The sequence below is a fragment of the Bactrocera oleae genome, chromosome 2 (assembly GCF_042242935.1).
Source record: "Bactrocera oleae isolate idBacOlea1 chromosome 2, idBacOlea1, whole genome shotgun sequence".
NCBI classification, from domain to species: domain Eukaryota; kingdom Metazoa; phylum Arthropoda; class Insecta; order Diptera; family Tephritidae; genus Bactrocera; species Bactrocera oleae.
This window is the reverse complement of record NC_091536.1, coordinates 29,062,771-29,086,411: the sequence shown is the minus strand read 5'-3', so window position 1 is coordinate 29,086,411 and position 23,641 is coordinate 29,062,771. Positions and strand designations below refer to the sequence as shown.

At 37.2% G+C, this 23,641-nt stretch overlaps 1 protein-coding gene and 1 long non-coding RNA gene across 2 annotated transcripts; both read right to left on the bottom strand.

Annotated features, from left to right (window-relative positions):
- Nucleotides 1-2,368: 2,368 nt before the first annotated feature.
- Nucleotides 2,369-21,579, bottom strand: LOC106623222 (uncharacterized). Its single transcript, XM_036357684.2, is given in 2 exon segments — nt 2,369-2,739; nt 20,851-21,579. Coding segments are annotated over 2 exon segments (510 nt in total). The 5' UTR covers nt 21,202-21,579; the 3' UTR covers nt 2,369-2,580.
- On the bottom strand, nt 4,623-9,878 carry LOC138858883 (uncharacterized). The gene is made up of 2 exons (XR_011397906.1): nt 5,011-9,878; nt 4,623-4,954 (listed from the first exon to the last, which is right to left on the bottom strand). It is a non-coding gene; the product is annotated as an uncharacterized lncRNA (long non-coding RNA).
- Nucleotides 21,580-23,641: the final 2,062 nt, after the last annotated feature.

The window sequence follows — 23,641 nt, the reverse complement described above, 5'->3', positions numbered from 1 at the left end:
TATAAAAAAAAAACCTGCCCACGAAAAATCAACCAAAGCACAGTGGTTCCCCGCAAAGGCCAAAAATCTGTCTCAGAATTTTCTGTCAAAATGTATACTAAATTGTCGGATCTTTTTATTTCCAAGTCGGTTTTCGCTGAAAATCGAAATTATTTTTGATGGATTTTGAAGTTAAAGGTAATTATTTTATCTTATGAAATTAATTAAGACTGATTTGTTTTTGTGAAATTAGTGTTTTAAGTCACCTGTTTGTTTGTACCTTTTGTATGCGTATCTAATTTGTTTACATACAATTTTAATTGTGTCCCCTAAATCCAAAATTTAATGAAAATCTCATCCATCGTTGAGCTACTATACTTCAAGCTATTGCCTCGTTCAAAATGAATTTGGACAAATTTTATGAATATGTCGATACTGCTAGGGAGTTGATTCAAGAGTATACATAGTACTATTTGACGACTACAGGCCAAAAAGAGAATTTTTGGAAGAAGCTTCATAGTCGAACAATAAGGTATTAAAGAATAGTAGACTCAATCACAGCCGAAAATTGTCACGCATTATAACAAACACCGACATGTTGAATTCACTTCTTTTATTGTACGTAAGGACCCATTTATAACTGAGCTAAAAAAGCTTAGAAAGAAAGATTAGTCAAATTTACTACAACTTTCAACCTACCACAACAGTCAAAAAATTCAGCATCCATTACGAAACATCCCCAAATGTGCTGAGGCTGGTCGACTTCGCCTGGGCCCAAAATATGGTTGTCTGTAATATTAGATTCCGGTGCAAGAAAATCCATCAAGATATTTGACTGTCTCCGGTTTGAAAATCGCGCAACCAAATCGATCATGTTGTTGTAGACGGAAGACACATTTCCAGTGTTCTAGACGTGCGTATGTGCAGAGATCCAAATAACGACTCGGATCACTATCTTGTTGCAGCAAGAACAAGTACAAAGAACCTCTATTATCAAAAACCAGGAAGGCTCGACGTCGAAAGCTCCATCACAACAGATAGCCGAGTAGTTTTCTACTAGACTTGCACACCTACTATGTGAGAGCACTCATTAACAGCATCTCAATCACACTACGCACTGCAGCTGCAGACACAGTTGCCTTGGAAGGCAAAAGAGCTGGTACGATGAGGATTGTAATGCGCAAAAAGCAGACTGTATACCGCGTAACGTTGCGATCGACCACACACACTTGAAAGGCTGGCCAACATGGGTAATGCTGGAAAATTCTCTGAAATGATGCGGCGACTTGCAGAACGGACCCAGAGCATACTGAATTTATTGATGGAACGCTTTTCCAATCTGCTGAACGCCAGTGAACAACCGGAGATGGTGAACCTGAAACCCGGGTCGAACTATTCAAATAAGGTGGCGAAGAACTGACGAGGTGCTTCTTAAATGTCTTCTGCCCAAGAATGGGGCTCCACAGTCTGCACCAAGTAACGTGGGGTAAGCCTTCTCAACATATAACATAAGGTCCTAACGAGCGTACTGTGTGGGAGATTAAAGCCTGTTGTTAACGAACTGATTGGACTTTATCAGTGTGGCTTCACTAGTAAATTCATCATTGACCAGATATTCACTATACGCCTAATATAGGAAAAGACGAGATAAAATAATCGATACACATCACCTTTTAATCGATTTTAAAGCTACCTCCGACAGCACAGAAATGAGTTGCCTCTATGCCGGTATGTTTGAAATCGGTATCCCTGCAAAACTTATGAGATTATGTAAACTGACGCTGGACAGTACCAAAAGCGCAGTCAGAATTCAGACGAACCTCTCAGAGCCATTCTAAACGAGGCTTCAGACAAGGACTCGCCTTATGATGTAATTTCTTTAACCTGATGCTGGAGAAAATAATAAAAGCTGCCGAGCTTAATAGACAAGGTACAATATTTCACAAAGTGTACTAATACTGGTATATAGCGATATTATTGACCTTAACAACCGCACCGTTAATTCTGCTTTCTCCAGGCTACATAAAGAAGCGAAGTGAATGGGTCTGGACAAGAGGATATATCTACAGCCGTCAAATAAACAGTCAGCGCATTCGTGTCTTGGAACCAGCATCAACAACACTTCTTCTATTTGGTGCAGAAGCGCGGTCGATCTCGACTTTCGAACACGATTTACTAAAATAAAATTTAATAAAAGTATGAGTCAACAATGGGGAGCAGAAAGGCAATATTGATTGAATGTAAAGTGCAGATGTGTGGTATTGTAATATGTGAAAACAATGTAACTTGAATTATCTTGAAGACACGACTAATATAGAAACAGAGATAAAATTAACAACAGAACAAAAGAGTTGATGCCTTTAGTTAATCACTAATGAAGCTATTGAAGTTTGACTTTCAGTCATTTTATTTGCTTAGGAAGAAGAACCATAGGTATTTACTACAATACAAATTCATATTTACATCTGAAAATAGTTTCATACTAAATTATGTAATTAAGAAAAAAACAACACTTTTTTTCGTTCTTAAGCATTATCCAGATAAATTTCCATATAAGAATCGAGTTCAAGATTATGACATCTTCAGGGTTCTCTGGATTTTTTAATATACGTATATAGCTTTTAATTGTGGTTTGAGTTCAGGAGGAATGGTTGAATTAGATGTTTTCGGCTGTTTCAAAACAAAACGTTTGAATCGTCCACTGAATTGCTTTCGAAAGCCTCTAAAACTACTCGTTTCATTTACTGCTCCTAAAGTCATCTGAAAAGAGTAAAGAACTTCGGTTAAATCATATGATAGTAAAGCTAAAATTAAAATGTATAAAATATATATGTATGTATATATTTCCTATTAAAGGACTCTTCTCATTAACAGAAAATATTTCTTTACACTTCCGCAACATACGTAAGTATATCATGCAATTTAGGGCACAATTGCTTTCATTGATAATTTCTTGAAATGTCTTGCGAATTTAATATTAAAAGTGATGTCGACATCGAAGACATCTAGAATATAGTTACAGATCGTCGCCAATAAAATGTGTTAATCGTTCAAACTTTTTCCAAATTTATAATCCCGTAGAGTTACGGAACACGTTCCGTCTGAGCAAAGAACTGGTGTAAGACCAAATATTTAAACTCAATAAATTTTCTAATTGTCTTACCGCTGGTGGGAAACAGAAGAAGACTTCATTGAGCTGCTTATTCATTCTGATTTTATTTTATTAAATGTATCGCTTATATACTATTTACAAATCTTACTATCTAATTAAAAGTATACATATGTATGTGTATGTGTGGTTGTTTTTAAGTACAACTCAATACATGTGTGTGTGTGTGTGTATGTCCGTATGTATGTAGCACATTGTTTATGCTACATGTTATGGAATTGTTTTCAAGTACACAACATGTGCACTTGTAATCAATTGCCTAAATATATATCTTAGGTCTACAAGTTATCATATGAGTGTATATTTGTTTGCTTATGTATGTATGTATGCCTGTTAAATATATATGAGCATACATATTTATGATTAGTGGACTGTATATATTAACATGTTTCTTATCTTAATATGTAAAATAATAAAACTAAATTTCATGTTCATTTTTGAACAACTGGCGTGGCAAATTCTGGGGTGTATATGACAAGGAATTCAAAGCAAACCAACTTGGTTAAATTTTATATAAATAAATTTGACCCCTTTATTTATGGAAATATTTACAAATGTTTTTATTGCCCCTTCGCTATTATGCCATAGGATGCATGCAATGTATAAATCAGAGATAAAGAGATGCCCAACTTGTCTCTCACTGGAAACGAGAGCGCAATTGATAAACGTCAAAACCTACTGAACTCAAGCAACTGTCGAAAGTTCAGTAGGTCTGACGTTTAGCAATTGGAAAAAGAGGAACGGCCAGATTAAAATCCTACAGAAAAATATGTAAACAGAGAGATTTGTGCTGCTGTTGAAGATTACTAACAAAAATTGGAAAACAATGAAAATGAAAGAAAACACGAAATTGAAATGTATGTGATGATATCTTTTATGATGTCATGATAAGTGGTATTGATTTTCAATTGAAAATACATAATACATTTATTCTTTTGATTACGTATTGAAAGCTCAAAAATCAATTGTTTAATATACCACAAAATCACAAAAAAAGAGTATAAAAAGTTTCTGCATATGTTTAACGGCTACATGTACAATAATATTTAATCTTTATAAATGATGGGTATTTTAATTTAAATTCCCAAAAATTATTATTTTGTCCGATCTGGCTACAATGGAAAATGTTGTAAAAAACGCTAAGAGGCGCTCTCACACTGGAAAGAGTTGGGCATCCCATTATCCCTGGTATAAATGGCAATCTCTTTAGCACATCAGAGGCCATAGTATCAAAAGTTGTCGGTAGTATTACATTATATTGAACTTCTGCGAAATGAATATACACTGACGGACAAAAATTTTGGTACAGAGGGTTTTGGTTTTTGATTTCTCTGTAGATCTGTTAATATAAAAGGTAGGTTCAAATAATGTTTTAGTCATATACTCTCCTTTATGTGTTCTATCACTATGCTCAATTTCATTTATTTAATGTCTGTGGTTGTTTTGTTATAATCATTTAAATAAAAAACGAATATATGTCGGTGGACAAAAATTTTTGGCACAGTTAGAACTTTTATTTAAATATAGAAAAGAAAATGCAGATTTTTTAACGGGTATTTAAACCTTTAATTTTAACAACGTGATTTAAACGATTTGGCGTGGAATGCACCATTTACTTGTCACCTTAGATCCAATATTGGCCCATTCACGCTGCAATACCTCTTTTAGTTGGCTTTTACTTGTTACATTGTGCTTTTCAACGGGATTTAAATCCGGTCATTGTGGAGGAGTTGCTATAACGTGGGGAACGTGATGAATGATCCACATACAAACGTCATAAGCTGTATGTTTGGGATCATTATCTTGCTGAAAATAAAACAGATTTTATAGTAACAAAAAATATATAAAGTTTTGTCCAATACTCCATCAATAAATACTAATTTCCCAACGCCTGACGCCGTCATTCATGCCCAAACCATGACTCCACCACCTCCATGCTTTACGGTATTACTAATATTGTTTTTGTCAAATTCAGTATTTGCCTTTCTCCAGACCCGTATTCGACCGTCGCTTTGGAAAATGTTAAATTTGCATTCGTCTATGAACAGTACTTTGTCGCAGAAATCCATAGATTTGTTTTTATACTCTTTAGCAAATTCTAAACGGTTTTTTTTGTTGGCATTGCTGATAAGAGGTTTTTTTCGAGCCTTTTCTGGATTTGTACCCGTTACCAATAAGCACACGCTGCACTGTTTTTTGATGCACATGTTTCTTTAATTCTTCCGTAAGGTCCGCAGCAATCTTTGTTGAAGTCAGCTTTGGATTTTTTTTTATTTTACGTACCATGTACGCCTCCTCTTTAAAACTAAGTTTACGTGGACGGCCCGAACGTTCGCAACTCTGGAGACAACTCACATCTTTAAAACACTTGATTATGCTTCGAATACTAAAAAGACTTAACGTCATTATTTCGCCAATTTCCGCATAGCTTTTGTTGGCGGAATGTAGACTTAAAATAATTTTTCGCTCCTCTGCTGTCCTTTCCGCTCTCCTACGACCCATTTTACTGAATTGTAGTAATTAATGCACGCTGTTAACGGTTTCTATTATGAGGTACAGCATTATGCAGTTACTTGTTATTATTAGTTTTTCATTTTTAAGCAGAATCAAAGAAAGAATTTCAGAGAATTCTAACTGTGCCAAAACTTTTGTCCACCGAAATATATAAGTTTTTTTTTATTTAAACCCATGAAATGAAATAACCAAAGATATTACATAATGAAATTAAGTACAGTGAAAGATAACATAAAGGTGAGTATATCACTAGAATATTATTTGACCTGTCTTTTATACAAACGGATCTTCAGAGAGCTTAAGGAACCAAAACTCTTGTCCGTCAGTGTATTTATTTTCCGAATAATGGGAATGAACTGAACGCTGTTAATGTAAAACTTTTAATTTGGACTGCACACATAAAAATATATTCCCCGGGTAAGATGTTATAATAGCAAATCTGTGAAATTATGTTAACTCATTCAATTTAGGTATGGTATCCATGCGGAGTTATATAAAAATAGAAAATGGTTTTTCTCAATAAATGTTCAAACATTATGTAAAATCGATACATGATAAGATTTTTCGAAATTTGCACCGTTTGAATTCAAAAGAATTTGGACAAATTCTTGTAATTACTGACAGTGGTTATGAAAACTCAAATGTCGTGATAACGCCCGTGTTAAGACCCGTACAGCTTCTGAAACCCTATTCAATTAATCCAATATTAGGACAAGAAATTGCAAGAGGTCCTATGGGGTGTGGAAGAGAAGGTTCCCCGTGTTGTCTGTAGGAATACGCTTGAATTTCCAAAATGTTTAAAGCATTATATTCGCCACGGGAGTTTCGCATAACATCTACTGCCAGATGTTGAAGTGGAAACACTAATACTTCCACCAAACTTAGATTAAACTGTAAATTAAATTTTAAATGTACCACCACATAATCGGAATATTAGAAATGAAACTTCCAACATTACTCAAAAAAACATAATTGATAAATATGTTAACGAATTTTAGTTATATTAAACATGAAAACAATAAAATTATTCAATAGAGTAATAACAATAACAATACAAGATTATATACATATTTATAAATATACATAAGTTACAAAGAAATTCGAACTTTGTTAAGTTGGACAGAACCCAACCATATAAATATCATGCTTTTCTCGCTACATTCTAAGTTCAGCTTCTTTACTGCCCTTTTTCTCCTTCCAATATGCTTCGCATTCCTCCACCATGAGCTCAATTTCTCAGTAATCAGAATCTTATATTATTTATTCGAGGGAGAGCCAAATCTGGTGCTCCCAGCATTAATGATACTAGTCAATTCCCAAATCTTCCAATTATAATAGGTATAACCATGAAAAAAATTATTACAAAAGCGTGAGCAGTTACGATTACATTGTAGATTTGATCATCCCCAATTAGGGCTCCTGGGTGACCCAGTTCTGTTCGAACTAAAATTCTAAGAGATGTGCCCATTATTCCTGCTCAAGTTCTCACACCACCTAATTTCTACTAGCTTCTCCCACGATGTCGCTTTATTAGCTTTGTTGCACCAAAAAACAATTGTTTGTTTATAGGCGTCTTTAATTTCCTGGGGTCATACTTCTGCCAGCTATTTGGCAGTGTCTCTGCTTCATATACTTTTTCAAACCCATCATTTTGACTAAAATCTAAAACGAACATTGGGTCGGCTTTAGAATACCGTCCCAGGATTTCGCGGATAATTTGGGTATGGTTTTTTATCTAGCTTTACTACTGCGTGATGAGGCAAGTAAAATTAGTAATATTTGCCATTTATGATTTTTTCGCCTGCGCTTACTTCCTCCATGTGGTCTAAATGGAGGTATTCTACTAACACGCCATCGTATTCAGGCTTAAGCTCACCTTTTTTTAATAAGTTTTTTTCCATACTTAAAAACTGCTGTATTGCAGAGGTGCGAGAGTGACCTAAGGCGAGTGTGTTAGAAAATTGTTGTTTTAGTGGTACACGTACGAAGTACCGACCATTATCTGATCTAGTAGTTGTGGCTTTATAAAAGTCTTCACAATACTGAACTTCTGGGGTTGTAATTGATATAGGCGGGAGCTCTTCTAACTCCCAAAATTTCTTTAATTGTGAATTGAGGTATTCGTTTGAGATTTCCTCAACCTGAGTGGCCATGGTTGTAACTGGTTCCGTAACAAGTCCACTTAGGATCCAACCAAAAATAATATTTTGTGCCAGAAGTGTATTTGAAATTTTTTCAATACCTTCAAATATTATCTGTGGTATGAGATCTCTGCCTAATAGAAGATCTATTCGAGCGGGAGTGTTGCAGTTGGGATCTGCTAGCTTTAGGTGTGAAACCTTTTGCCAATACTTGGAATTTATGTGATAGCTTGGAAGCATATTTGTAAGGTGCTGTAAGACTATAGCTTCTGCTTGTATGTGCTTATTCGCTTGGGGGGAAATTAAGGTAATGGGGCAGATTTTATTAGAGTTTTGGACAACCTTCCGCCCACTTCCGTGAATTCCAAATTGGCTAGTTTTGTTGGCAGTTGTTGCCTATTTTGAGCCATAGACGCTATAAATGATCGTTGTGATCCTTGGTCTATTAAGGCCCTAAGCTTAAACAGTTCTTCTCGGTGTTCGATGGAGACGACTGATGTGGGTAGTAGTGCTCTACTTTGATTTTCGCTGTGTAGCGTTTGAGTTTTGAATGCCTTTGAGCAGCATGGTACTTCTTGGCAATTTTCGGGATTTCGCACTTCGGGATTTGCTGTTGCAACTAAACCAGTGACTCTTTTCATATTTGCGCTGTTTGGGGGTGAGCTGGAAAATGTGCTGTAATGCAGCATTGAATGATGTCGTTTATGACAATAAACGCAATTAAATTGGCTTCCGCACTCTTTAAGTGTATGCACATGTGACAAGCAATTTGTACAGTCTTTTTGTTTTCACAACATTTTTCCTATCGACAATATTTAATTTTTTGAATTTCTCGCATGATTTGAGCGTATGCCCTCCTGTACACAACTCGCATAACGTTTGTTTGTATCCGTTCCCACGACAGTCGGGTCTACGTAACCGGAACGGAACCGGATTTATTCCGGCCAAGGACTGTCAACTCGGCAGAATTCTGCCGCTACAACAACAACGTCTGTTAGTATTGTTCAGAGCTGAACGATTGATTTTTAAAAAAGCTTCTATTTAAATTGTTGCTGCTACTGGCTTGGGGTCTATTGAAGCTTCTGTTTAAGTCGTCGCTTTTCGTTCTGACTATTTTTTTGTCTACCCTTTCTGCGATTTCGTACTGGGTAGTTAAGAAATCTTTCATTTGTTGCAACGTTGGGCATTTTCTTCGTGATGAGAGTGATTGCTCCCATAGAAGTAATGATTTTTCTGGTAATGCGGCGGTGCATATGTTTACCAGTACTGGGTCCCAGCTGTCTGTAGGAATATTTTGTGTCCATAGAACCGAGAAGCAATTAGAAACAGTGGATTGCAGTTTTATAAACTCTCCACTTGTTTCCTTTTGAATCTTAGGCAAGTTCATTAGTATCGTTACTTGCTTATCGACCAATATTCTTTCATTGTCATATCTAGATTTAAGAGCTTCCCAAGCCAAATTGAAATTATCGTCATTTAGTGCGAACTGTTTTACTATTACGCCTGCTTGATCTTTTGTTTTGTATCGGAGGTGATACAATTTTTGTGCATTTGATAATTTTGGGTGGTTCATGTAAACGGCTGTAACCATGTCCCAGAAGGACGGTCATTGTTCATAACCACCATGAAATATTTCTGTGTCACATGCGGGCACCTTGAGATGGATGCCTGAACTTGCCTCTTGACTTTGCACTTGTGGCAGCTCTACTCGGTGATGTAAAGTAGGTGCAATTGCTTTTAATAACTTTAGTTTAGAAATCATTGCTTTAGTTTCTTCAAACTGGTCTAAGCATTTTTCGTATTTGGCGTAAGCCGAGGATTTGAAATTTTCAAGTAGATCTGAGTCGTCAGATTATACGATTGCGTCATATGCAGTCTGAGCTCATTTAAAAGATGTGCCAAAATAAAATAATATATTTTCAATGTAAGAAATATATGTATATGTTTGAAACCTCTTTTAAGGAAAGAAGTTTTTTTTTTTTTGAAAAAAATTAATAAATTAATGGCGTATTTAAACTTGTATGAGTAACTGAACTCTTTTAAGATGATAAGAGGTTTTATTTAATGAACTGAATAAATTACGGTATTTCGTGTTTTATCGCTTTTATATTAAAAAATTTGTTTTTTTTTAATATTATTTAATTGATTATAAATAAACGCAAATGTTTTTTATTTTTATTTGTATGTATTATGCGTCCGTAATTCCTATAGCGTATACCTATAAGCGGATCAGCTGATACGAGGCCTGCTATATAGCTGGCTGGCCTAGGCAACACTAAGCTCAAATTGGCTATTAAGGAGGCTTGGGAAGATTTGGACCGGACGCTGCTGCAAAATTTAGTGGACTCGATACCAAACCGTATTTTTGAGGTTGTAAATAAAAATGGAGGACCAATAAATTAATAAAAATTAAATAAATGTAGCCTTATTAAAAATTAAGTTGATGCGTTTAAACGAATATGTGCCTGTTTTTGCTATCTGATTTAAATATAAAAACAACAACATAAGTGGGGGTTTGCACTCAATACGAATTTCCGTTAGTTTAACAAACAATATGAGAGAGAATTTGTTGTAATGAGTGCAATGCAAAGAAAGAGAGAAGTTAGCAAAATTAAAAGTAAGAGTGCGTTTATACGTATATGTGGCACTGTATGCGTATGAGCCCGAAACAAAACAGCAATCGAAGCAGAAATATATATAGCAGCCCTCGTACATACCTATGTACTTGTTATGCGCAATTGAGAGCTCGTCTTAGAGATCAATGCACTTTGTACGTATGTAATATTATATATTATGTTTTTATATGTTTTGCGCAAACCTGTTTGTTTTTGTTAGTCAAAAAACAAGGGGTATTGCGAATATGTGCCAATGTGGACTTAGAATATTTTATGTATATATGCAATCCTACTTGTTTTTGTTTAACAAAGAACAAGGGGTATTGCGGAATATTTGCCAATGTGGACTTTGAAGCGAAGTACTTATGTATGTTTGTATACCTGACGTGTATATACATGTATGTATGCAGTGCGAAAAGACCGCGAATTGAAAAAATTTACCGCAGGTATTCTTGTAAAATTTATGTATATATGTATGTATATCACGTAATATGTTTGTGCGGAATATATGTACGCAGTGCGAAAAGACCCCGAAAAGGAGAATAATTTACCGCAGGTATTCTCGTAAAATTTATGTATATATGTATGTATATCACGTAATATATTTGGGCGGAATATATGTACGCAGTGCGAAAAGACCGCGAAAAGTAGAATAATTTACCGCAAGTATTCTCGTAAAATTTTATGTATATATGTATGTATATCAATTATTAGTAATATAATATATGTATGTGTAGCAATTATTAGTATTATATGTATGATTGTATGTTTTTTGATACATACTTATGTTAATGCTGCAAACGGAGGTTTTCTCCTAATATAGTATGTATTATATATGTTAAATATAATATGTATTATATATGTTAAATATAATATGTATATGTATGTATCAGAAATTGCATTGGCCTTTATGTATTATATATGTTAAATATAATATGTATATGTATGTATCAGAAATTGCATTGGCCTTTATGTATGTATGTTTAAATTTATCTTGTAAGTTTTCGCTTTTTTTTTTTTGCTTTTGATTTGCCTTTGCTTATTTTACGCAATGCTGCTTATACTTGATAAAGTATAAGGGGTATTATACTTGAATTATTCTGTTGCAGAGATATTATCATGATATGATTATATATATACACAACGGTAAGCAGTAAGGCAATCAACAGTTCGTTGGATATATATTTTTTACCAACTGTTTTATCTGTTTGCAGTATTTCGGTTTTTACCGTTTGGTAACCGCTCTTTTTTGTTGTTGCCTTTATTAAGACGGATTTATGTATTAAATAAACATACATATCATATTTGGATATATACAGATACTAAATGGAATCGATACGACTCACTTAGATTTCCGCCAAGGGGTTTTGGGGACAATGTTATATACATAGGTGCTTGAGCGTGTGCTATTCGTTCTGTGGCCCATACCTTTGGTGAGCTGTTGTGGTTATTGTTGTGAGCTGGTAAGGTTTTTTTGTTCTGTGGCCCAGACCTTTGCTGTTTGGCTGCGCTGACTTTGGTGAGCTCCTTCTTTTATGTATATATGTTTGTGTTACTCCACAATTCACTCACTTCCTTCTGTTGCTTATTTTTTTTTTATATTTTTATGTGTGTATGTGTTAAGTCACTACACTGCACAGCACGTATATATTGTATATATATATTTTTTTCGTTTGCCACACAACGTTTAGCCACTTCACAGCACTTTTTTTTTCTCACTTTATATATACATATGTATATATTTTTATTTTATTTATTCGTTTTTATAGGTTTGTTTTTTTTTGTTCACTCCATAGTGCCGCTCACTATGATTCGAAGGACCATAAATAATACACTCGATTGCACTCACCGTTTAAATGCGTTTACTGCAAGCACAAAAAATTAAAATGGATTTTTCGGCGGAATCCGCTTGGTTTATTAGAATCAAAAAAATATAAATATAATATATTAGGTCGAGTAGGAAGTTCGTTCGGTTTTTATCTAAGAAATGGCGTTATGTCCATAGTACTAGTGTTGCGTGTCGCATCATGTCATACTATACGACGCTAAAAATGTGTTTATTCGCTAAGTTTGTCTTTGACAGTTTTACGATTGATTTACTCAGTACGTTGTGAGCGCTCGTCAAAAATGGACACCAGCATAGAGAAAATTCGCTACATTTTACAATTTTTCTTCGATCAAGGCGAAAAATCAGCCAAAGCGGCTGAAAAAATTAATTTAGTTTATGGTCCCGATACTGTAAACGAACGTGTAACACAAAAGTGGTTTGCTAGGTTCCGTTCCGGTAACTTCGATGTCAAAGATACACCACGCGTCGGGAAGCCTGTCGTCGAAAATTGCGATAAAATCATGGAAATAGTGGAAACAGTGAGCACCTATTTAATTGCTGAGGAACTAAGGATAAGCCAGAAAACCGTTTGGAACCATTTGCATAACCTTGGATTCAAAAAGAAGCTCGATGTTGATGCCACTAACGCCAAAACAACATGTTGGACCGAATTTCCATCTGCGAATCGCTGCTGAATCGCAACAAATTCAACCCGATTCTGAAGCGGATTGTGAGTGGCGATGAAAAATGGGTCATTTACGACAACATCGAGCGCAAACGGTCGTGTCAAAGCTCGGGAAAGCGGCCCAGACGGTGGCCAAGACCAGATTAACGGCCAGGAAGGTATTGCTGTGTGTTTGGTGGGATTGGCAAGGAATCATCTACTACGAGCTGCTCCCCTATGGCCAAACGCTCAATTCGGCCCTCTACTGCCAACAACTGGACCGCTTGAAGGCAGCACTCATCCAGCAGAGGCCATCTTTGATCAACAGAGGCCGGATTGTGTTCCATCCTGGAGCTCGGATGGGAGGTTCTAATGCACCCACCTTATAATCCGGACCTGGCACCTGACCAAGGATTACCATCTTTTCCTGTCCATGGTGAACGCGCTTAATGGTGAGAAGTTGGCCTCAAGAGAGGCCTGTGAAAATTGGCTCTCCGAGTTTGTTGCCAATAGGGACGCAGCCTTCTACGAGAGGGGTATAATGAAGTTGGCATCTCGTTGCCAACAAATTTACGAACTAAACGGCGCATATTTGACTTAAATCGGAAAAATGTACACAAAGTTATCATCTTTTGAAAAATCAATAAAAAGCCGAACTACCTTTTTACTTGACCAATATTATTATTAATATTAAAAAAAAACTAAAAGTATAATAACTTACCTGATGAAATTGCATTCATTTTCAAAATTAAAAATTTAATAATGACTGGATAGGAAAAAATCTTTTAACACAATTATTTGCACTAAACACGCTTGAATTTTATATGTCAAATATGAAATAAATAGCAAATGGAAAAAACAAAACGGTACTTTTCTTCAAAATTAGCAGTAGTAATATCCGTTAAAGAACATTGATGTTAAGGATTATGTTATACCCTCAATGACAGCGTTACTTTTTCGCGTAAAACTTCTTCTTGCGTTGGCGGCCTTCGGCTGCGCTTAAAAAAAAAAATAACGCTGGTCGGTCAACTGGTTATTTGACATTTACAACCCTTTTGTTATTGTCAAAATTAATAGAATTGAACAATGATTTAAATATTGAAATAAAGCAATTTTTGTATCATATAATATAAAATAACAGTCCAAAAACTAATTAGCGAAATGTTAGTGGATATAAAAGTAAAAAAACGTACTTTAAATAGTTGAAATTTTTAACTTTAAACGTAAATATCTTGAAAACTATCCGCGGCTATATCTATATACCTATATTCTTGATATGGAAAACTTCCTCTATCCGCCCATATCCCCGGAATCCTGGAATGGTATTCTTAAGCCGACCCAAAAAGAGTTAACATTTTTGTTAACCAACTGTTAACTGCGAATGCGGACCTTAATATTGTGACGAACACGGATAGAACAAAAATGAATCAACGATAAATTGCCAGAATCAACTAGACAGCGAATTCGAAGTTGCCAGAATGTTCTAGTGGCGGACTTTTGTTAAAGATTTACTATAAAAGGGCTGCTGGATTGTGCAGCCGACACAGTTAGAGGTGATCCACTGATCAAACTCAAGAGTGAGTTACAAGGTAGACTATTTATAGAGAAATCCGTTACAATATTAAGTTAAATTTTGCAATTTTATAAAAATTGTTAGTAAGTCTAGTTAAGGCATAAACCATCGATAGTCAAAATTAACTATCGATGGTTTTGCAGCTCTACATGCAACCATTTTGTTATTGTATCAATAAATGGATTTGAACAAGAGTTAAAAATGGTATTGAATTAAAGTTATTTTTGTACTATTTAATACAAAACAAATTTGTAGAAACGAATAAGTGATATGTAAGTGGATATAAAATTTAAAAATATAAGTGTAACATTTATTTAAAATCAATGAAACATGCACTTTAAATAGTTGAATTTTGGAATTTTAAATGCAAATATAACAGTGATGTGCGAGGAAATAGAGCTATAGATATCTTTTAAATCAATATATTTAAAATTTTTTTATTTATTTTTTTTTATTGGTAGAAAAGAAACAACGCATGGAGTATATATTAAGATACCAATTAAAAGTCTTAAGTCTAAAATCAAAATTAAAAACTCATTAGCATGTCCCGTTTTGGCTGTGCTTTGAAATAGAGCCAAAAGACATTATTTAAATTTATTTGTTTCCTGGTGATTTGAAATCTGTAATTTTTAATGAAATAATCAATAGAAAGGATAAAGAATAATAATTGTTACATTAATATTTAGTGCAGTATCCATTGTTTTTTAGAACTGCTATGCAAAGTCTGGGCACATAATTCACTAAATTCTGGCACATAACAGCTGGAATTTTATGCCATGCGGCCTTCACTAGCCTCCAAAGGTCCTCTTAATTGGATGGGTTTTGGCTCTCAGAGCCACTTTAACCTCCCGCCATAAAGTTTCTATAGGATTGAGGTCTGGTTATTGCGGGGGCTAGCTTAAAACTGCGATGCAGTTTTGTCTCTACCACTCTTTTGCCCACTTCGATGTATGTTTCGGGTCATTATCTTGTTGAAAGACCTATTGAAGGGGCATATTAAAATCCGCATAAGGTAATATGGTTTCATTTAAAATCTTGGTGTATTGTAATGCATCCCTTCTACCCTCTGTCCGAAATAGTGGACCTGTTCCATAATATGAGAAAACCATCATACTCCTACCGCAATGTTTTATCGTATTTTTATTGTGTTGTGGAAGGAATTCGGTATTGGGCGGTCTTCGCACAGAAAGACTACCTTGTTAAAAAAATTCACTTTGGTTTCATCAGATCGATCTTCGGCAAATTGTTATTGATTAATAACTTTCGAATGGTTAAAGCATTCACATTCAAAGAATATTGCTTCTTAAGGGCGGAAGAGGTCACAAACGGATTTGCTCTCACCTGACTCAGGATTCGGTTTTGAAAAACCACACTGATTTTGGATTTTTTACTTCTATTTTCTAGTTTTTCTTTATAATTTATTGCATTTGCGACCATTTTTGGTTAACAGCCAACTATTGGAGCTAATTTCTTTTGGCTTTTTGAATGTAAACTCAAAGTTTTTATTAGTTTTCAGAATTCAGAACTGCAGTTCTCGGCTCTTCCCATTTTTATACCTAATTTATATGAAACAGCAAAATTTACAAATGTATAAAATTAAAACCCTTTACTCACATTTTGTTGAAAATTTTATCAAATGAAGTTTTTTCGCTTCGCAAAATATTTCATTTTATCGTTTGGTTCTATTTTAACGCACACGTCATTGCACAGTCAATAGCACACTTTCACTGATTTGCCAAAAATGAACTCGCAATTGACTTCAGAAATACTTGAATAATATTCAAAGACGATGCTATTATTTATCCATCGTTAGTTCATAGAATATTAAGTTCACAAAAAACTTTTAAATTAAGTAACATCGTCAGCGATTGTGTGTCTTTTTTTATAGCACATCACTATATATATATTTTCTTAATCTGGAGAACTTTCTCTAGCTGTACATACCCATTTTAAGCCGGAATTCGGGGGATGATATCCCTGTTTGTATCGGTAAGTGTAGCAGCAGGGTTGCTCCGTATCCTCTTGACCCGTGCTGGAATCGAGCCCAACCCGAGCCCCGAGGAATTTTTTTGCTGCATATGCGGTAAAAAGCTCCATCCAAACTACACCTCGGTTAGGTGCAATACAAGCAATGGATGGAGCCATCTTAAGACCTGCTCAAGCCTTAAGACCCATAGGGAATGCACCACGAGTTACGTAGCCCCATGCTGCCAACGCAATACTGCGACACCAACCTTAACGGCACTGCGCCGCCACTCTATTCGAGTGGCCAAGAAAGGCCCTCTACGGCCCTAATGACCTCTACCTTCATCCTGCTCCAATCCCCGAGAACCACTCAGCAACTCCTGATTCCTCGCACAGTCTGTTCCGTGTGTCAGACCGTAATACACCGGAACGTCACACCAGTCAAGTGCAATTCTTGCACTAGCTGGTGTCACTTTCTGTCGTGTTCCGGCCTGCGCACCACACGTGAGTGCAATCACACAGTGCGACAACCGCCCATGCGGATAGCATAGCTGCAACAACCACCACCTACACGCACCCCACTCACCCCTAGGATCACGACTGGACACCCGCGACAAACGCGACTCTTACAATTTAACTGCAACGGACTCCAGAGCAAGATCGAGGAGATAGTTGCATTTATGAGACGGGAGCGCGTAACGATAACTGCGGTCCAAGAAACCAAGCTAAACAGCCACTCAGATCTTCTGAGTTGTGCAGGTTTCAACGTTTTACGTAAGGATCGCGAGCGGGATAATGGTGGAGGCCTAGCCTTCATATTGCACAACACCGTGCAATATCGTCTAATCGATGTTGACATCGACCGCAGGGACACCACCCTAGAATGTCAGGGTATAGCTGTCCGGTCAGGCGATGTCGAGCTCGAAATATTTAATATATACATCCCCCCAGTTACATGTTGCCCAACAGGATATCACCCGAATATAGATGCGCTACTTCGTGGTGAAAACCGTTTAGTGCTAGGCGACTTTAACGCGCATCACGATCTTTGGCATTACTGCCTGTCAAATGATCGTAGGGGGATGGAGCTGGCGGAACAGATAGAAGATTCGACATTCTGCACAATGAATGACGAAGCCCCCACCAGAATTATGGGCACCTGTAATAGCTCGCCAGATATTACCATCGCTAGCGGTGGTCTGATAAATAGTATAACCTGGCGACCTATGCTAACTCTTGCATCAGACCATCTGCCCATAATCATCTCGATCGAGAAACCTCCTGACTTTATTTCTGTGGACAACCGCACTTATGTTAACTTTAACAAAGCCAACTGGGTCGGCTTCACAGAATTTACTGAGAGCACCTTCAACGCACTATCCATTCCTACGGACGTCATCGTTGGCGAGCGTCAATTCCGCAAGGTGATCGCTGCTGCTACTGCTCGCTTCATACCGGCTGGAAGAATCGCGGAACTCCGCCCCAATTTCCCAGCCGAAGCAGCTGTATTAGCAAATGAGCGCGATGCCGATCCCTGTGATCCCCGAATAAGGGATCTCAATTTGGAAATTCGGCAAATGGTAAATCATCATAAGCGGACAAAATGGATAGAGCACCTGAAGTCCTGCAACCTCTCCACGGGTGTGAGTAAGCTTTGGACTACTGTCAAGGAGACATGACGATCGGGTTGAAATTCAATTCGATGGCCATGCCTCCTCGGACCCGAAGAAGTGCGCGAGCTACTTTAGCCGGCAGTTTATACTGCACCCTTCGACCGACAAGGCCAAACGATGTGTTACCCGACGGCTGCGCAAAATGCCAAAAGACTGCGCACCACTTACTTTCACCGATGGGGAGGTTCAGAGTGTCATCAAAAAGGCGAAATCGTCTAAATCCATCGGCCCTGATGGAATAAGCATGCTGATAATAAAACACCTAGGCCCAACGGGAGTAAACTACCTCACCAAGGTCCTCAACCAGTCGATATCCACTCTTCAAATACCCGATGTGTGGAAAGTCGGAAGAGTGGTCCCACTGCTGAAACCTGGGAAACCCGCCAACAAAGGGGAGTCTTATCGCCCGAGAACTCTCCTTTCCCCAGTAGTGAAGACACTTGAGGCCTTGTTACTCCCGTCATTCACCCACCATCTGAGCCTAGCAGACCATCAGCAGGGCTTCTGTAAAGTGCACAGTACCACCACAGCACTTAGCGTCATAAACGCCCAGATAGTTCATGGCCTGAACCAGAAGCCACCCTGCGAGAGGACGATCCTCGTAGCGTTGGACTTGTCAAAAGCTTTTGACACAGTCAATCACGCAACGCTACTTGAGGACCTGGAACAATCAACGCTCCCTCCAGGACTGAAGCGGTGGACTATGAACTACCTGAGCGGTCGGCATTCATCTGTACTGTTTCGAGGTCAAAACTCCAAACTCAGGAAAATTAAACAGGGGGTTCCGCAGGGCGGTGTCCTCTCCCCGCTACTGTTTAATTTCTATATTTCAAAACTCCCCAGCCACCAGCGGGAATTTCAATGACCTCGTACGCTGATGACTGTACGATATTGACGTCGGGCAATGGAATCGATGGCATGTGTTCAAAAGTAAACGGCTACCTCTCCGATCTTTCTCGCTTCTTTTCTGCAAGGAACTTAACACTCTCCCCCACTAAATCCACAGCGACCATCTTCACCAATTGGACGAAGGAGTACAGACTGGACCTGAACATTTCAGTCGATGGCACAAAAATTCCGACAGTAAATAACCCTAAAATTTTAGGCGTCACTTTGGACAGTCTGTGCTCCTTCACTCCTCACACGACCGCGATAACTGCCAAAGTACAGAGCCGCAACAAAATCCTCAAGTCGCTTGCCGGCAGCTCATGGGGAAAAGACAAAGAAACGTTGTTGGCAACATACAAGGCAATCGGCCGGCCGGTCCTTAATTATGCAGCCGCAATATGGTCGCCTGGATGCAGTGACACGCAGAAGAAGAAGCTTCTGACTTGTCAGAACACTGCACTCCGGACTATCACGGGATGCCTCTTGATGTCTCCAATCGAACACCTACATAGTGAGGCCCGTATGCTTCCGGTTAAGGAACATAACGAGCTCCTCTCCAAGCAGTTTCTGCTGGGATGTTTTCGTAGAAATCACCCCTGCAGTCGCCTGCTTGTAGCGGAGCCGTCTCCTAGGAACATCAAGAGGTCCTTCCTTGACTACGTCGACGACATCAGACAGCACGCCGACCAGACTTCGGACGCAACTAACTTCAGACAAGCACTGACCGCCATTCACAGTGGAGCCATTAACACCTTCACCGACTCCCTCTCAGTGAATGGCGTAATACGAGTCAAACCACCACCCATAGCAGACACAGAGCTCGAGTTGCGTCGCGAATCTAGAGTGACCCTCGCGCAACTTCGTTCTGGATACTGTAGCAGATTAAACTTCTACCTATCCAGAATAGACCCTGACATACCAAACACATGTCCTGCATGCAATGAGTCTCCGCATGACACTAACCACCTCTTTGCATGCCCAACAAACCCCACTCATCTAACACCCCTCTCCCTATGGTCCGACCCCGTCGAAACAGCTCGTTTCCCGGGCCTTCCGTTAGATGACCTCGACGACAACGAATCTAGAATTTATCACCCAAACGGGGATTAGGTAACCGTTACAACAACAACAACAACAAAATTATAGTTCATGTATTTGGAGTATAATCCTCTTTTATTGTTCATTTTAATTCGCTTTCAAAATATATATTTATATATATATATATATAATAGATATGGCAACACTTATTATCTGACAACATGGAACCCATTTGTTATTGTTCATATTACGAAAATTGTGTAAAAATTAAATGCTTATTTAAAGCAAATACTTAAATATTTAATATAAAATAAATATGTAGAAACATTGAAGTGAAAAGTTAGTGTATAATACGTGCATAATATAAAAGAAAAGATCAACCATAAATCAAGAAATTGTAAAATGAAATTTGTGAAATTTTCAACTTAAAATGCAAATATATTCGTGATCTGGAGAATCTCCTCTATCCAACCATACCCCTCTTAACCCTGAAATCGTGGGATGCTAAACTAAAGCCCACCCCAAATGAGTTCCATGTCGTCAGAGAATAAGTGTTGCCATATCCAAACGAATGAAAGCAATCAAAATAAATATAAAAAAAAAAACCCAATTACCCTCTACAGAATATTATAAACTAAATCTCGAAAACTATAAATTTCCGGCGGTAATAATTGTATATATTCGTGATCTGGAGAATCTTCTCTATCCAACCATACCCCTGTTAACACTGAAATCGTGGGATGCTAAACTAAAGCCGACCCATTGATTTATATACCATACATATTTCAGTGATTTTTACTTACATGTTCAAAGCTTTTATTGGCATTTGGCGTAGGAAGTTTTGGTGGAAATATCCGCTTATTGATGATAGATATTATTTCTATGGGGGGATTAACATTATTTGTAATACCACTAGTTTTTATAAACGAGCCACCCTTGTTGTCGATGAATTTGTTTTTTCCAGAAGTGTATTCGCAAGAATTATTTAACTTCGACATTTTCATTAAATTTTTTGAACATTTCTAATGTGATAAACACAATTATAGTTAGAATTAGTATTTTCAAAGTTTCTTTGCAATATACTCTTCTTCCGTAATTGCAACAGACGTCACCTCAAGTTTATATAACATATTATTATAAGTCGATGTCCTCATAATTTAAGAAATCCGATCGTTTCAAAATACACATTAATACATACATATATTTAAGTACTATACTTTGAATAAGAATATTTTGATAAATGCCAGCCACCATATTTTTAAATTTGTGTTTTAGTTATATCAATGTTTTACTTCAATATCTTCACTTCATAGCCTACATTGATATTATGTTCTGCTTAGACAAAGCAATGGAAAGTAGCAAACATATGCATATGTAAGTATTTCTTCTTTTGGTTAAATAAAATAGTAAGCCAATGCTAACTATAAGCCACGAGGTAATACATTATATAGTACACATTTTTACATTCAATGTCTGTTACAGGTTTGGACCAATAACGTAACTCATTAATATGTTTTAAAAGTGATTTATTTAATTACTGAAGCGTCTTCCGAGTAGAAATCATTTTATAAATCTAGGCTTATACAATGGTACAAATTGGAGCACTAAAACAATCGATATTTTATTTTCGTCTCACTATCGATCCTTTATTATAAGGTTTATGCCTTGACTAGACTTACTAAAATTTTAATAAAATTTAAAAATTTAACGTAATTAAACTACATAATGACACAGGCTGGTAATACTAACTGTGACGTCTACTATTCAATAACATCCCAGCAAGTCACGGCAATGGCTACTCCAATTTATTGAAGGTATTAGCGTTTACACCTACACACCGTGCCCAATGCGTTAGAAAGGAATGAACTATCACTTGTATACAAGAGTTTCATAAGTGTGTGCTTACATTGGGACATTTTTGTAACTCACAGATCGCTGCTACCCTTTCAGCATTCCTTTTTCTTTCGAATTCTTTGAATGGTTGCAAGAGCACTCGGTTTCAAATGAATCTATACCATTCATATAGAAATTTGAATTCTGTTATTTATTTTTTGTAAGTGATATGCAAATATGTATGCATATAATAATAGAAATATTTTGAAAAATTGTAAATAAGGAGAAAATTAAGATACTCAAAATGCAGTTTTAATTTTTAATAACATACCGCATAACCACTAAGAATTTAGTTCGAATATCATTTTATTTAAAACAAGAATTGTAACTAATTCAAGGATGTTTTATAATAAATAGAAATAAATATGGATTAAAAAAATGATGGGTTTTTAATATTTAGAGATTAGGAAATTCCTGTTATAAATTTGACCTTGAAAATATTAATAGCGGGTATTCAAACATTCTGGTGGATTAGGGGATTCCCGACTTAAGTATTTCTTTGAAACTATTAAGCGAGTAGGTATTATGCATATTTATCTACCACATTCATGATAAATCATTGCCAGCAAAATGTGAGGCTATCATTCCAACAAACAAATGAAATATGCAACACGCTCTAAGTGTTGCGCAGTCGAACCGCAGAAATATATGCGAAGACTTTATGCAGAGAACGCAAGATGCACGTTTTTCAGCACAGTTGTCAGCACCGAAAGAGCTCGACGTGCATATGTCAGCGCAGGTATCCTCGCAGTTGGAAGAGGAGGAAGCATGTGAACCAGAATCTTCACAGTATGCAGAGCAAGAAGCTTGTATACCAGCAAAAGTGTCTTCGCAGTCGGAAGAACTGAACGGGCGCATGCCAGCGCAGGTGTCCTCACAGTCGGAAGAGGAGGAAGTGTGTGTACCAGTCCAAGGGTCCACACAGTCGAAAGAGCTGGAATTGCGTATGTCAGGACAGGTGTTCTCACAGTTGGAAGAGGAGGAAGCGTGTGAACTAGTAAAAGGTTCCTCACAGTTAGAAGAGCAAGAAGGTTGGATACCAGCACAAGTGTCCTTACAGTTGGAAGAGCAGGAAGCGTGTATATCATCACAGGTGGAAGATCAGCATAAAATTGAACCTGAAACGGATGACTCTTTGCAAGAAGATTCAGAATTGGAAGGTGCATTACATGAAGTGGAATTGAACTAATGTACAACGATTAGAGAAATAACTACAGGAAGGCCAGTCACAAAATCATATTGGGCAGAACGGAGCAGTTTAAAGTTAGTGTATGGCTGCTTGCATCGAGTAAGGAAAAGCAAAAATGGGCAAACCTTCCGAGTACTTATGGTTGCTCCAAGGGTTGGAATTCATGATGTTCTTAACGTGCAGTACAAATGTCCAAGAGGAGGGCACTTGAGAGACATGAAATCCTTGGAGAATTTGAAGCAAAGGTTTTATTGGACTGATTGTCAATCAGCTATAGAAAGGATTGCGAAATATGCTGAGAACATTGTAGCTAAAGGATCAAGGTCCAGGAGTCATGGGCAGATGAAACAGCACAATTCGCGTGCGCCAGTTGAGAAAATAGGCGTGTATGAAGATGGTCCATTCCCCACCAATAAATTAGGAAATAGTCATGTTTTGGTAGTCAAGGACCATTTCAACGAATGGCCACAAGTATACACAATGCCTAACCAAGAGACTAAACCAGTGGCGGA